Below are 15,230 nucleotides of genomic sequence, written 5' to 3'. Positions count from 1 at the left end.
TTCTATCCCAGGCTGGGATTAAGGCACACTTTTATTTTTTATTATTTAAAAGATAATAAGTTTTGCTGTATGAAAGGGTTGTCTACCTCTGGCCACCCTCCACCGTCCCTTGGCATGTAACCCACAAGCAGAAACAATTCAATTATGATTTTTTTCTTTACTAGGTTTCAGATCTCCATCTTCTTTAATATTAATTTTTTAAATTTTTTGTTTTAGAATGAACAAGGTGCACATGAGTGGGGGAGGGGAGAGGGAGAGTCTCAAGCAAACTCCATTGTAAGCGCAGAGCCCGAAGTGGGGCTCGATCTCACAATGGCGAGATCATGACCTGAGCTAAAGTCAAGAGTCTCATGCTTAACTGACTGAGCGATGGCAGCGCCCCTCAGATCACCATCTTAAGCATGACTCCTCCTGCTTGAAGTACAGAAATTCCAGGACCAAAGGGGGTGCGGGAGCTTTCCCATGGCGTTTGCTTCCTTGGTGATTTTGTCTGTCTCTTCAGGGGCAGCACTGAGAGCGAGGAGGGCATCCTGGCTCCTGATTGGCCTCTGCCAGGAAGACACCTATAGCCAAAGATGAGTTTGGGCAAAGTAGTCGCTTGCTCCTTCAGCCATGGAAAAGCAGGGCCACAGTGAGGTGGGAATAATCTCATCTGAGTCTCACTCCCATGTTAAATTATTGAAAATCCACCGGGAACTTCTGGTCACCCACATCCGCAACACCCAGTGTCTGGTGGACAACTTGCTGAAGAATGACTACTTCTCTTCTGAAGATGCAGAGATCGTGGGTGCCTGCCCCACACAGCCCGACAAGGTGCCGATGACGGGGGCTGGCCTTGGCAGGCTATGTGTCTTGGTTGCTGGAAGGGGCTTCTCCCGGGGGGCCTGAGTGAAGACCTCTGGGTATTTAACACATTGGCGGGATTTCCCCCTGGGGTCATTTATAGGACAGACACCTGAGTCATCAACTTATGACACAATTACATATTCTCCTCTGCGTTCGCGTGAACAGCAGACTCCGCTTACCTCGCTGCTCTCCTTGCTATGTGTATCACTCCCCAAGCCACTTGTTTTCAGTCCACTTCTGATTGGGAGGAGGGAAAAATTAAATGACCTTCGAACACTAGCAGTGATGTTCATTCAGTGCCTTTAAACTCCAGGAAGCTGCTCAAGGCTGGATGAGACTCTGAGAACAGTTTGCCTCTGGCTTGGGAGCAAACACCTCCCAGGCTGGGTCCACAGTAAAGATTTTTTTTTTTTTAAGATTTTATTTATTTATTTGACAGACAGAGAACACAAGTAGACAGAGGCAGGCAGATAGAGAGGAAGGGAAGCAGGCCCCCTGCTGAGCAGAGAGCCCGATATGGGACTCGATCCCAGGATCCTGAGATCATGACCTGAGCCGAAGGCAGCGGCTTAACCCACCGAGCCACCCAGGCGCCCCACAGTAAAGATTTTTGCACCCACCACTGTGGGACTCCCTAACAGCCCTTAGTTTCCTTTTAGCTTTGTGTCCTCTCCTGAAAAATAGAATTGGCAAGACCCAAACCTCTTTGGCTGGAAGGGTGACAGAACTTGTCTGTAATGTGATCTGCCAACCTCCGGGGAAACTAGAGGGTTTTTGGGGTGTGGGGGGAGCATAGTAGCTGACTTGTGTGATTTTTTTTTCCCCTGCATTTTTAATAATACAAAAAGTCCTTTTTAGGGTCTAACTTACATCATGGGGGCCTGTTAGTCCCTTGCTGTGTGGCCCAGCACGCTCCCCCACCTCATTCCACCTGTGTAGTAACTGTCTCAGCAGCACTCATTTTCGGCCAGTGGTAGTGTTGGCTCAAGAGGGACAGGAGACCAGAGAATTCCAGAGGTGGACACAGCTCTCATTTGTGAGTCTGACCTTATTACTTGGAGGTTCATGGAAGCCTCCAGCTTCTTAGAGCTGTGTGGTTTAATTTCCTACTATGGGGGGAGTCTCCCTCACAGATTCTAGGCCCTTCCACAGGTAGCATCTCATACCTCTAGGGGGACAGTCAAGCTTGAGGATGTTGTAGGAACTTGGAGCCCTGCATGTGAGCCTTTCTGGTGGGGGGCTCCCCAGGCACTTGCTCACCCCCTCATGCTTATGTCACCACTAGGTCCGCAAAATTCTGGACCTGGCACAGAGCAAGGGCGAGGAGGTGTCTGAGTTCCTCCTCTATGTGCTCCAGCAACTCACAGATGCTTACGTGGATCTCAGGCCTTGGCTGTCGGAGACTGGCTTTTCCCCCTCGGAGCTCATTCAGAGCAAAGTTGTCATCAACACCGACCCAGGTATGAGTCCGCTCCCCCAGGGTAGGACTGCAGACACCAGGCCAGCAAAGCCCTGGGGTTTGGAAATGCTGTGGTGTGTGGGCTCAGTGGGACATGAAGGCATGGTCCACCATGGTTGGCTCTGCCCCCCACGTCGGGCAGTGGGCCCAGGTGCTATGTTCCCTGTCATCCAAGTGCCACCGGGGGACTGTGCTGAACTGACCACAAGTAGTTGGTCTTAGAGGCTTGTGGAAGTGTGGGAATGGCCTTTCTTCTGACTTTCTGCTTTCTTCTGACATTCTTTTCCTTTTGGACACATAGAGAGTTTAAATATATATATATATTTAATTAATTTATTTATTTGACACAGAGAGATCACAAGGAGGCAGAGAGGCAGGCAGAGAGAGAGGAGGAAGCAGGCTCCCTACCGAGCAGAGAACCTGATGCGGGACTCGATCCCAGGACCCTGAGATCATGACCTAAGCTGAAGGCAGAGGCTTAACCCACTGAGCCACCCAGGCGCCCACATAGAGACATTTTAATGGTGGCACAAATTCCTTTCAAAAATCTTTCCAGGGGCACCTGGGTGGCTCAGTGGGTTAAAGCCTCTGCCTTCGGCTCAGGTCATGATCTCAGGGTCCTGGGATTGAGCCCCACATCGGGATCTCTGCTCAGCAGGGAGCCTGCTCCCCCTACCCCCTGTCTGCCTCTCTGCCTACATGTGATCTCTGTCTGTCAAATAAATAAATAAAATCTTAAAAAAAAAAATCTTTCCAAAATTTATCCTAGGCAAAGTATTCTTCTCTCACCCCTAGTGGCCAGTCCAAGAGCCAGCGAAAAACCAATATGAAGCCAGTCCCAAAACCAGTAGCCAAAAGTGGCCATTTCCAAAGCACAGTGGGACTGCATCAGCTAATTGATTCATTCAACAAGTATTGATTGTATCCCCACCACGTGCCAAGACATTGTGCTAGATGCCAGGGGTATGATGGGGAACAGACCAGATATGGTTCCAGCTCTCAGGGAGCTCGGAGGCTGGTACAGGGGTCCCAGCTGTAGGCGGTCATACAAATGTATGATTGCACATGGTGACAAGGACGAGAGCAGTTCAGGCTGCTGTGAGCGCATGCAATTGGGGCCATGATCTGTTCTGAGGACTGGGGAGCCTTCTTTGCATGTCTCTGTGCTCACTAGTTTGAGACATTTGTTGGCTGTATAATACCCAGCACCAAGGACCCCAACTCCAGTGTTTAAAGAATCCAGTGTGACCTTGAACACAGAAACAGAGGACAGTGTCCCAGACTATCAGGGGCGTGTTTGGGGGAAACCAGGCCAACCAGCAGGTCAGGGCCCAGCCCTTCTGCGGCCGGGCTGTGGATACCTGTGATACCTGTGGCCACTGTTAGCTTCTTACTCTTCCTGCCCCTTCCCACTTCCTTCTGCTTTCTTCCCCAGGAGCAAAGGAAAATGCTTCTGCCTGTGATCATTCTTTCAAAAGATCTCTCCACTGTCAAAAGATCTCTCCACTGGTTCCTTTAGCCAACTACTTTGGTAGCTTTTAAAGTATAAGTCACTCTACAGAGCTAGATGTGAACTACATCTTGTGTGATTCTATTTATAAAAAACAGCAGAAAGGCAAATTAATAGAGCTAGAAAGCAGATTGGCCATTGCCTAGGGCCAGGGACAGAGATTCGCTAGAATTGGGCTTAGGATGGAGGGGTTTTAGAACTGGAGCGTAGTAACGTTTGCATAACTTTGTAAATTTACTAAAAACCATTGAGCAGTACACAATGCCTATTGTAAAATATGTGGATTTATGGTATGTAAATTATGTCTTACTAAAGATGTAAAAGATAAAATTCACAAATATTAAGCAGACCACTAAGTTGGACTGAGTTGATGGAAAGAGGTTATAGATGAATTTGGAAATGGGCATGTGTGTCTCATTTTTGTTAACTGGATTATAATCCAAATCCCAGAAGTATTTTAAAGGAATTTATGGAACAGCCTTTGGTCTGGGGAAGGATCGCCTCTATTTAGTATAAGCCCAGACTCTAGCTCAGGTTTGCTGAGCTCCCTGCCCATGTGAGCGTGTCACCTGTCTGCTCCCCTGTGAGCAGGTGCTAAGTCAGTGACCCCCAGGTGTCCGCTGGGGACCTGGGGCTGACGTGCTCTGTGTCGTTGAACAGGGCAGTTTTTCTCTTGGTTTACTCTCTTTGTGCTTTGGCCCGTCTCCTTTGTAATCCAGATTGACGTGGACCGTTGCATCTTCTCACTCAAAGTTTTGGCATTTAGTGTGGAGACTTCCCCTTGTTTTCAGAGCAGTGTGATCAGCAAAAGAAAGCGAGAGCAATTTCTTCCTCAGCCACAGGAGTTTCCAGCGCCTGGCTGCCTCAGTCTCCGGAGCCTGCGGCTCTTGATCTGGGGGTGGTGAGTTCCAGCTCCATGCTGGCTGTACAGATAACCAAGAAGTCTCACTGAGAACTGGTTATCTTCCCTCCCCCACCGCCCAGTGAGCAGGTACACGGAGAAGCTGCGACAGCAACTGGCCCGTGATTCCAAGTTCGTCCTGTGCTACGCCCAGAAGGAGGAGCTGCTGCTGGAGGAGACGTACAGCGACACCATCGTTGAGCTGGTGGGCTTCAGCAACGAGAGTCTGGGCCCGCTGGAGAGCCTGAGCTGCCTGCTGGACCACCGCACCGGGGTCCTCAGTGAGCAAGGCGAGACCATCTTCATCTGCGGGGACGCGGGTGTGGGCAAGTCCATGCTGCTGCAGCGGCTGCAGAGCCTGTGGGCTGCGGGGCGGCTGGACACCGAGTTCAAGTTCTTCTTCCATTTCCGCTGCCGCATGTTCAGCTGCTTCAAGGAGGGCGACACGCTGTGCCTGCGGGACCTGCTCTTCAAGCATTACTGCTACCCGGAGCAGGACCCCGAGGAGGTGTTCGCTTTCCTGCTGCGTTTCCCCCAGATGGCCCTCTTCACCTTCGATGGCCTGGACGAGCTGCACTCAGACTTTGATCTGAGCAGCGCATTGGACACCTGCTCCCCCTGGGAGCCCGCCCATCCCCTGGTCCTGCTGACCAACCTGCTCAGCGGGAAGCTGCTCAAGGGGGCCGGCAAGCTGCTCACGGCCCGCACCGGCGTGGAGATCCCGCGACAGCTACTCCGCAAGAAGGTGCTCCTGCGGGGCTTCTCCCCTAGCCACCTGCGCGCCTACACGAAGAGGATGTTCCCCGAGCGCGCTGTGCAGGAGCACCTGCTGGCCCAGCTGGAGGCCAACCCCAACCTCTGCAGCCTGTGTGCCGTGCCCCTCTTCTGCTGGATCATCTTCCGCTGTTTCCAGCACTTCCACAGCATTTGGGAGGGCTCTGCGCAGCTGCCCGACTGCACGGTGACCCTGACCGATGTTTTCCTGCTGGTCACTGAGGTGCACCTGAACAGGACGCAGCCCACCAGTCTGGTGCAGCGGAACACGCGCGGCCAGACCCAGACCTTCCACGCCAGCCGGGGCACCTTGCGCTCGCTGGGGCAGGTGGCCCATGGTGGCATGGAGAAGAGCCTCTTTGTGTTCCGCCAGGAGGAGGTGCAGGCAGCTGGGATGCAGGAGGGGGAGCTGCAGCTGGGCTTCCTGCGGGCCGTGCCGGAGCAGGGCCTGGGCGGGGACCAGCAGTCCTACGAGTTTTTCCACATCACCCTCCAGGCCTTTTTTACTGCCTTCTTTCTCGTGGTGGACGACAAGGTGGACACTAGGCAACTGCTCAGGTTCTTCCAGGAGTGGGCTCCGGGTGGGGCGGGAGCCGAATCCTGCTATCCCCCCTGTCTCCCCTTCTCGTGCCTGAAGGGCAGTGGCCTGGCAGGGGAGGACCCCTTCAAGAATAAGGATCACTTTCAGTTCACTAACCTCTTCCTGTGCGGGCTGTTGTCTAAGGCCAAACAGAAACTCCTGCGGCACCTGGTGCCCGCCGCTGCCTTACGGAGAAAGCGCAAGGCCCTGTGGGCACACCTGTTTGCCAGCCTGCGGGCTCACCTGCAGAACCTGCCCCGCGTGAAGTCTGGGACCTTCAACCAAGTGCAGGCCATGCCCACCTTTGTCTGGATGCTGCGTTGCATCTACGAGACGCAGAGCGAGAAGGTGGGGCAACTGGCGGCCAAGGGCATCTGCGCCAACTACCTCAAGCTGACCTTCTGCAACGTGTGTTCGGCAGACTGCAGCGCCCTCTCCTTCGTCCTGCACCATCTCCGCAAGCGGCTTGCCCTTGACCTGGACAACAACAATCTCAACGACTACGGCGTGCGGGAGCTGCAGCCTTGCTTCAGCCACCTCACCGTCATCAGGTGAGGACGAGGGGGCCCAGGGAGCAGCTGGTGGGACTGGGGTGGGCCAGACTCCGGAGATGCCAGAACCAACCTTTAAGGGGTAGGAGCTCCTGATTTACCCTGGCACTCGTGACCACGGGTCTTGGAACACCCAGACCTCTTCTGTTTCAGCGTGACAGAGGGCAAAGAGCACAACTTCCATGGCCGGCAGCCCCGTCTGGGTGTCCCTGAGTGAGTTGCTTAACCTCTCTGATTTCCTCATCTGGAAAAGGGAGATGCTGGTAGCCTAGCAGTTACAGTGATAGCAACCAGCATTTATTGAGAATGGGTGAAGTACATTACAAATTTTACATGATTGACTCTTCCACACTATAAGGTGGGAGGTACTCTTCTCTTCATTCTGGCAAATGAGGCAGTGGAGGTACAGAGATGGTCTCAAGGTCACACATCGGGGCCACGATGGAGCCAGATTCATAAAGATTTATGAGATTTATTGAGATTCATGAGAGGCTCAGAGATAGCCCGTGGATGGTTTTTGACACATGGGAGCTTTTGTGATTGCAGAAAAAGCAGACTCTGTGTGCTTATCAGCCTCGGTTACTTTCCATGATCAAAGCCAGCAGCTTGCCAGGGATCTTAGCACAGAAAGCTGACTCATGAGTGGTTTCTTGTGTGATGCTTTAGAGGAAAGTTAGGTCAGTCTGCTTTCTTCTGTTAACATTTCTTCTATAAAATACACCTTGTAAATCTCTATGAGGGTTTCAGATCTTGTAACTTGGCGCATGCATTCCTGAGGAGCGGAGGGGATTTGGAACTCGTCCTGGGTACCTGTTACCACCAGCTCCACCGTGTACATTATGTGGGGACACTGGGGTGTAGGGAGCGCGAGGCTGCCCTGGCCTGTTCTCTGTGCTCTCAGCCTGGGCATGCTCACACTCCAGGCACTCCACCCCCCCGCCCTCAGATGGGACACACCAGAATGGTACTTCTGCCCCAGGCAGCTGTCTTGGGGTGAAGTTTTCCTCCATACCAGTAAAGGAGAGAGCAGGAGGAAATGGGCAACTCCAGGGAAGCATTTTGAGCTCCCTGAGACCATCACTGAGGGTTAACTTTGAGAGTTAATGAATGCTTAGATAGGTTACAAGCTTGTTTCTCATAGAAAAGTCCAGAGGAGGGCAGTTCAGGGCTGCTGTGGTGCCTCCACGATCCTCTGGAGCCCAGGCTCTCTTCTGTGTTGCTACGGCCCTAATGGCCTCACCTCTTGCACCTCTTGGCCCAAGATGGCTGCTCCATTTCTGGCTGTTCAGTCGACATACTAGCCACCAGGAAGAAGAAAGGGCAAAGAAGGATGCACCTCGTTCTTTTATTTTTTTTATATTTTAAAAGATTTTATTTATTTATTTGACAGAGAGAGAGATCACAAATAGGCAGAGAGAGAGAGAGAGATGAGGAGAAGCAGGCTCCCTGCTGAGCAGAGAGCCCCCTATGCGGGACTTGATCCCAGGCCCCTGGGATCATGACCTGAGCCAAAGGTAGAGGCTTAACCCACTGAGCCACCCAGGCGCCCCGCACCTTGTTCGTTTAAGAAGACCTCTCAACAATTGCTAATAAGACTTCTGCTTAGATTTCATGGGGTAGAACTTAATCCCACGTGCCCAGTTAAAGAAATGGGGGATTCTATTCTTAAAAAAGCATAGATATTGGAAGTGACTAGTAGCCTCTGGCACCCTGAGATGTCCATGCAGTGTGTGTATGCCCTGTACACACCAAAGTGGGCACCATGGGAGGAGGGGTCCTGAGAATGTGACCTGATCATTTTGATGTGGCCTGAAAATCAAACTTTTACTTGTTCAGCCTTTCACTTACTACATAGAGGTCAGGTTGTGGGCCCCGTCTGACCCAGGGCTTGTGTTTGTAAATAAAGTTTTATTGGAACACAGCCACACCCATTTGTTTACATATCGGCTGCTTCACACTGCAGAGTGGAGTAGTTGCAACAGAAACCACACAGCCCGCACACCTTAAAATATTTGCACTCTGGCCCTTTAGAGAGAAAGTTTGCTGACCCTTGGATTATCATCTCCCCCACCCCTGCCTGGTACCTCACTGTCATCCAGCCCTAAGCCTTACTCTATCCTTCAGCCTCACTTAAATGGTGGGGTGGAAGATTGAAAAAATCACGATAGTTTGTTCCATAGATTATTTGGTAGCTAAAAAAAATTAGTATTTCATATTTTAGCCACATCAAAATATCCTATTAGTATAGGGATCGTGCAGAACAATTCCAGTGAGTGGCTGTTCATTGCACAGGAAACAGCTGTCATCCTGAAGGCTCTCTTTTCCTGGCCCCTTCTTGTGAACAGGCCTTCCAGATGGGGAGGCTGTCGGCATAGCGGGTGAGACCGTTCTGTGTTCCACCTTTTGAAGGGCAGACTATCTCTGGCCGCACCTGCAAGACGGGGGAAGTGTTCCCTCATCTTTAGAACAGCTCCATGGGGTTCCAAATGCCATGGCCCCTGCTGTGCAGTGAGAACCACAAAGAGGGCCTGGCTGACACAGGCCACCCACAAACGATGGGTGTTAAAGCTGGCTGGCCTCATGCATCCTTTATGTGTCTCTCGTGGCCCTTCTGTTGGGTCGGGGCTGTGCTGTAGCCTTGATGACCGGCAGGTTCTGGGCAGGTTTGTCAGCCCTATGAAGGTGGGGCTTTTTAGGAGCTCTTTGGCTGAGTGCTCTGGCCACCTTATTGGGGTGCTTATAGTTGGGAAAACTCCAGGACCTACAGGCTTCTGCATCCTTGTGACATTTTTGCTGCTACTTAGTGAGCAGCTGCCGTGATTTCTAACTTTCTTTGCTATTTCTTTTTTTTTTTTTTTTTCCGCAGACTCAGTGTAAACCAGATCACAGACAGTGGGGTGAAGGTGTTGTATGAAGAGCTAACCAAATACAAAATCCTGACCTTCTTAGGGTACGTATTCCTGGACAGTGCCAGGCCAGGGATGTAGCAGTAATGCAGAGAAGCGGGGAACCGCCATTCGTGGACGGTTGGGATGATGGCTGAGGCATCAGGAAGCTCCCCGATGGGCAGCCGGAAGTCCTGCTCTGGGCTCAGCTGGCAGCGCACTCTTTGAGCAAATCAGGAAATGGGGCAGAACTATAGCCTTTTCACTTGTGTATTGGGATCCTAATATAGGCAAATACTTTATGAGTGGTGATTGGGGGTTGCTGAGGGAATAGCTGGGGATATGGTGGTGGTGTTTAAGGTTTATTTATTTTAGACAGAAAGTGAGCTGAGTAGAGGGAGGGGCAGAGGGAAGGAGAGACTCTTGAGCAGACTCCCTGCAGAGCATAGAGCTGGACTCTTGGGGTTTGATCCTGGGACCCTGAGATCATGAGCTAAGCCAAAATCAGGAGTCAGATGCTTAAGCAAAGGGCCACCCAGGTGCCCCTGTGGATAGGTTTTATAAATGTTAGGTACAGGTTATGCATTAGATTATGGGCCCATGATCCCTCACCTAGAACCCGGCGGGCAAAACCATCAGAGTTCAGTGTACATGAACTGTGGGGTGGTGATATGACCGGTGAGGTCCAGGGCACTATCCTGGTTTCAAATATTTTAATATTTCTGCAGTGAAAGTTCTGAGTATTCAAAGCAGCTAGGATAAAGACCACAAATGGTGCCAGAATGGTTGTGAAAAGCTTGGGGTTTTCAGAGCCTCTGGGATTTGGAGTGGAAGCGCTGGCGGGCCAGTCCAGCCGGCCTCTGGCCAGTCCTGGCAGAGATGCAGCCTGTCATCTGCCCCACAGGGCTTTCCTTCCTCCTTGGAGGAGTGGGGCCCCCGGAATCACACACTCCCAGGCTGCCTTTCGGCTCAGGAGCTTTGTGGGGCTGTGGAACACTGGAAACCCATCTAGTTACCTCTTTCAGCTTCTCTCTGCCTTCTTGTTAATTGCTGTCAGGTGGCAAAATGACTAAGAGGGAGCTGTGAAGTTCCAGCATTCAAACCTCTTCCCCTCACGATGCTGCTTGTCATCTTGATGGAACAACATCCACCACCTGCCGCCGGTTGCACCCTTGGGCACGTGGGCTTGGAAGGGATCTCGAGCTTGGAGGGATCGCAAGCTGTGATCCTAAGGCCCCTGTGAGGGAGGCGTGAGTCCTGCTCCTTATTACAGATGCAGGAGCAGAGGCTGGGCCATGGCAGAGCTGGTCTGAACCCTGCCTGCGAGACTCCAGGGCCCTGGACTGCTCTCTGGGTGTCCCTCCTCTCTCCTTTTAGCCCAGACCAGAAATCAGCAGCCAGCACGTGCCCACTTTAGAAATGGGCTCATTATGATGACACTGACACACGGGAATAAAAGGCACAGTATAAAGAATATAGTCAGTGATAATTCTTTTGTTTTAGTTTTTATTTCAATGAAAATATTTTAAAACTTGAATTCAGTTAATTAACATGTTATTGGTTTCAGAGGTAGAGGTCAGTGATTCATCAATCTTACATAACACCCAGTGCTCGTTACAGAATGTGCCCTCCTTAATGCCCATCACCCAGTTACCCCATCCCCAACCTCCCTCCACCCCAACAGCCCTCAGTTTATTTCCTCCACCCCAGCAGGAGGATTTTATTTCTTTTGATGGCTGCATAGTATTCCATTGTATATATATACCACTTCTTCTTTATCCATTCATCTGTCGATGGACATCTGGGTTCTTTCCATAGTTTGGCTATTGTGGACATTGCTGCTAAAACATTCAGGTGCATGTGCCCTTTCGGATCACTACGTTTGTACCTTTGGGGTAAATACCCAGTAGTGTGATTGCTGGGTTGTAGGGTAGCTCCATTTTCAACTTTTTGAGGAACCTCCATACTGTTTTCCAGAGTGGTTGCACCAGCTTGCATTCCTACCAACAGTGTAGGAGGGTTCCCCCTAGTCGGTGACATTGAGAGAGCATCGTCTGGTGACAGATGGCGGCTACACTTGTGGTGAACGTAGCATAACTTATTAACTTGTGGGATTCACTATGTTGTATACCTGAAATTAATGTAATGCTGTGTCAACTATACTAAAAAAAAAAAAAAAGCCAAGGTTGGGGTCCTGAAGTCTCATGTGGTGCTTTCTCTCGAAGCCTGTACAACAACCAAATCACTGATGTGGGAGCCAGGTACATCGCCAGGATCCTGGATGAGTGCAAAGGCCTCACGCACCTCAAGTAAGTGGGGTGTGCAGCAGGTTATTCAGTAGCCTTGTGTCACCCCTTCATTGTCCAAAGTGTGCATGTCCCAAAGGGTGCATAAAGAGCGCTCGCCCTAACGCTTGCCCAGAGCCACACCAGTCAGATGAAGAGGCCGGCGTGTGGAAGGTCAGCTGCACGCATGGAGGAATCCTGGCTCGACGGGGAGGCTCGGGGTTCCACAGGGCCAGGTGAGGGTCTGGCTTCTGGTTCACGGACAGGGCCTTTCGGCTGTGTCCTCACACAGTGGAAAGGGAGGCATGGGAGCTCTGTGGGGCCTCTTATAAATCCCTCATCCCATTCACAACAGCTCTGTCCTCGTGACCTCATCGCCTCCAAGAGCCCTGCCTCCTATTACCATCTCCTGAGGGCTTAGGGTTTCAGCGTGTGGATTTTGGGAGGACACAAACATTCAGACACCGCACCCATCTAGTTGCTAGTATGAGCTTGGTTCTTGGCCCTGTCACACACATGCTCTGCCAGAGGTGACTGGGCACCGGGCTCAGAGGAGCCCCTGGTGGTCCCCTGGTGAGGGGGACGCATATCTGGCCACTTGCAGCTGAGATGGGACCCTCCCCGCTCTGCTGATGGAAATGAGTGACACTCTGAAGGCCATTTAAAGAACCACCCCAGGAAAGCTAGGACCCCTAAGTTTCGGCAGAGACAGCGACCACCTTCTGGAGAGGAGTCCGATGGCTCTCTCTAGGGCAGTGGGTCGCTCCTCGAGAAGAAGCCAGGGGCGTGGGCACTGTGGGTCCTAGGAGAATCGGGGCAGAAAGGGCCCCGTGTGGGAAACTAGGGTGCTGACGGTGGAGTCCCCACACCACTGGGTGCTGACCCATGCATGGCTCTGTCTGCAGACTGGGGGAGAACAAAATAACGAGTGAAGGAGGAAAGTGCCTGGCCGTGGCTGTGAAGAACAGCAAATCAATCTTCGAAATCGGGTGAGTGGAGGCAAACGCGCACACGTGTGTGTGTGTGTGTGTGCGTGTGTGTGTTACACATGCTGTTCTGTGTATGAGCGTGCCAGCTGCTGTTCACGGACATAAATATACCAAAAGTCCAAGGACAGACTGCACCTTCCCTTGCACATGCTTTTATTGGATTAATGTGGAAGTCCGTTATTCTCACCGCCAGCAAACAGAGGGAGCCATCTGGTCCTATGTGGGAACTTTCCACAGGCACACAGTCTTCTGTTTGGCAATGTTCTATAGTCCCTGAAGGCTTTCTTTTCTTTTTTTTTTTTTTTAAGATTATTTATTTGATGGAGAGAGCACAAACAGGGAGGGGGGCAGAGGCAGAGGAAGAAGCAGACTCCCTGCTAAGCAGGGAGCCTAATGTGAGTTTTGATTCCAGAACCCAGGGATCATGACCTGCACCGAACAAAAGTAGATGCTTAACTGACGAAGCCACCCAGGTGCTGAGGTCTTTTTTTTCATTTAGTTTTTTATTGTGGTAAAATACATGTAACAGTTACTGTCTTAACCATTTGTAGGGGTTCAGTTCAGGGATATTACATAGCCTCATCATTGTGTGACCTTCACTTCCGTTCATCCCAAAGCTCTTTTCATCTTGCAAAAAAGCTCTCTCCCCATTACACCCAGACACCCTCCTCCCCTCCCTCCAACCCCCTCCTGCCTCCCTCCGACGTTCTGTCCGGGTGGCTTTGACTTCCACGGGTACCTCACAGAAGTGGAGCCGTACAGTATTTGTGTCTCTGTGACTGGCTTACTTCGCTCGACCCAGGGTTCTCAAGGCTCATCCACATGGTCACTTGTGTTGGAATTTCCTTTCTTCTTAAGTCTGAGTAGCAGTCCACTGTATGGACGTACCACATTTTGTCCGTCCGTCTGTCAGTGGACACTTGGGTGGCTTCTGCATTTTGGCTCTCATGAGCCATGTTAGGAACATGGGTGTACAGAGGTCTCTTCGATTTCTTTTGGCTATATACCCAGAAGTGGAGTTGTTGGATCAGCTGGTAATTCTGTTTTGAGGTTTTTGAGGACGTGCCACCCTGTTTCCCACAGCCATGCACAAGGGTTCCAAATTGTCCCATCCTGGCCAACACTTGTTATTCTCTGTTCATTTGATAGTAACCATCCTAACAGATCTGGGGGGGTATCTCACTGAGGTTTGGATCCTGGAGCCTTCTTAAACCTTTTTATATTGTTATAATTTTTATATGATTACAAAAGAAACACAGATAATTTTATCTGTAAACTATGAAAAATATGCTAAAGATCATCTCAGAAATATTGTCAACATTTGAGGTCAGCTAAACTTTCTTGCTCTCACATGCAGGTGTGTGCTCCTTTTTTTTTTTTAAATATAGCAAAGGTCAAAGTGTATGTAAAGAATTTTACTTTTCCTTTTATTAATTATTTTTATTAACATATAATGTATTATTTGCAGGGGTACAGGTCTGTGAATTGTCAGGCTTAAATATTTCACAGCACTCACCATAGCACATACCTTCCCCTATGCCCATAACCCAACCACCCTCTCCATACCTGCCTCCCCCCAGCAACCCTTGGTCTGTTTTGTAAGATTAAGAGTCTCTTATGGTTTGTCTCTCTCCCGATCCCATCTTGTTTCATTTTTTCCTTCCCTACCACCAAGCCCCCCACTTTGCCTCTCAAATTCCTTATATTAGGGAGATCATATGATAATTGTCTTTCTCTGATTGACTTACTTCGCTCAGCATAATACCCTCTAGTTCCATTCATGTCGTTGCAAATGGCAAGATTTTATTTCTTTTGATGGCTGCATAGTATTCCATTGTGTGTGTGTGTGTGTGTGTGTGTGTGTGTGTATCACATCTTCTTTATCCATTCATCTGTTGATGGGCATCTAGGCTCTTTCCATAGTCTGGCTATTATGGACATTGCTATTATAAGCATTCGGGTGCACATGCCCCTTCGGATCATTACATTTGCATCTTTAGGGTAAATACCCAGTAGTGGGATTGCTGGATCGTAGGGTAGCTCTGTTCTCAACTTTTTGAGGAACCTTCATACTGTTTTCCAGAGTGGCTGTACCAGCTCACATTCCCACCAACAGTGTAGGAGGGTTCCCCTTTCTCCATATCCTTTCCAACATCTGTTGTTTCCTGACTAATTTTAGCCATTCTGACTGGTGTGAGGTGGTATCTCACTGTGGTTTCGATTTGTATGTCCCTGATGCCGAGTGATGTTGAGCACTTTTTCATGTGTCTGTGGGCCATTTGAATGTCTTCTTTGCAGAAATGTCTGTTCACATTCTCTGCCCATTTCTTGATTGGATTATTTGTTCCTTGGGTGTTGAGTTTGATAAGTTCTTTATAGATTTTGGATACTAGCCCTTTATCTGATGTATTGTTTGCAAATATCTTCTCCCATTCTGTTGGTTGTCTTTT

General features: G+C 50.2%; 2 protein-coding genes across 3 annotated transcripts in view; one reads left to right on the top strand and one right to left on the bottom strand.

Annotated features, from left to right (window-relative positions):
• The window catches only part of ZNRF2 (zinc and ring finger 2), a 394,136-nt gene that overhangs the window by 212,459 nt on the left and 166,447 nt on the right, over window positions 1-15,230 (bottom strand). The gene's annotated exons all lie outside the window — the stretch shown is intronic.
• The window catches only part of NOD1 (nucleotide binding oligomerization domain containing 1), a 69,381-nt gene that overhangs the window by 23,673 nt on the left and 30,478 nt on the right, over window positions 1-15,230 (top strand). For both annotated transcript variants that reach the window (XM_059171473.1, XM_059171474.1), the window contains 6 exons: window positions 503-813; window positions 2,132-2,306; window positions 4,800-6,621; window positions 9,488-9,571; window positions 11,732-11,815; window positions 12,697-12,780. In XM_059171473.1, coding sequence (XP_059027456.1) covers window positions 613-813; window positions 2,132-2,306; window positions 4,800-6,621; window positions 9,488-9,571; window positions 11,732-11,815; window positions 12,697-12,780 — 2,450 coding nt within the window. In that variant the 5' untranslated portion in view covers window positions 503-612. The remainder of the gene's footprint in view (window positions 1-502; window positions 814-2,131; window positions 2,307-4,799; window positions 6,622-9,487; window positions 9,572-11,731; window positions 11,816-12,696; window positions 12,781-15,230) is intronic.

Source organism: Mustela lutreola, chromosome 4 (genome assembly GCF_030435805.1).
Source record: "Mustela lutreola isolate mMusLut2 chromosome 4, mMusLut2.pri, whole genome shotgun sequence".
In the NCBI taxonomy this organism is placed as follows: Eukaryota; Metazoa; Chordata; class Mammalia; order Carnivora; family Mustelidae; genus Mustela; species Mustela lutreola.
Note: the sequence above shows the minus strand (reverse complement) of the source record. Positions and strands in the feature narration are given on the sequence as shown.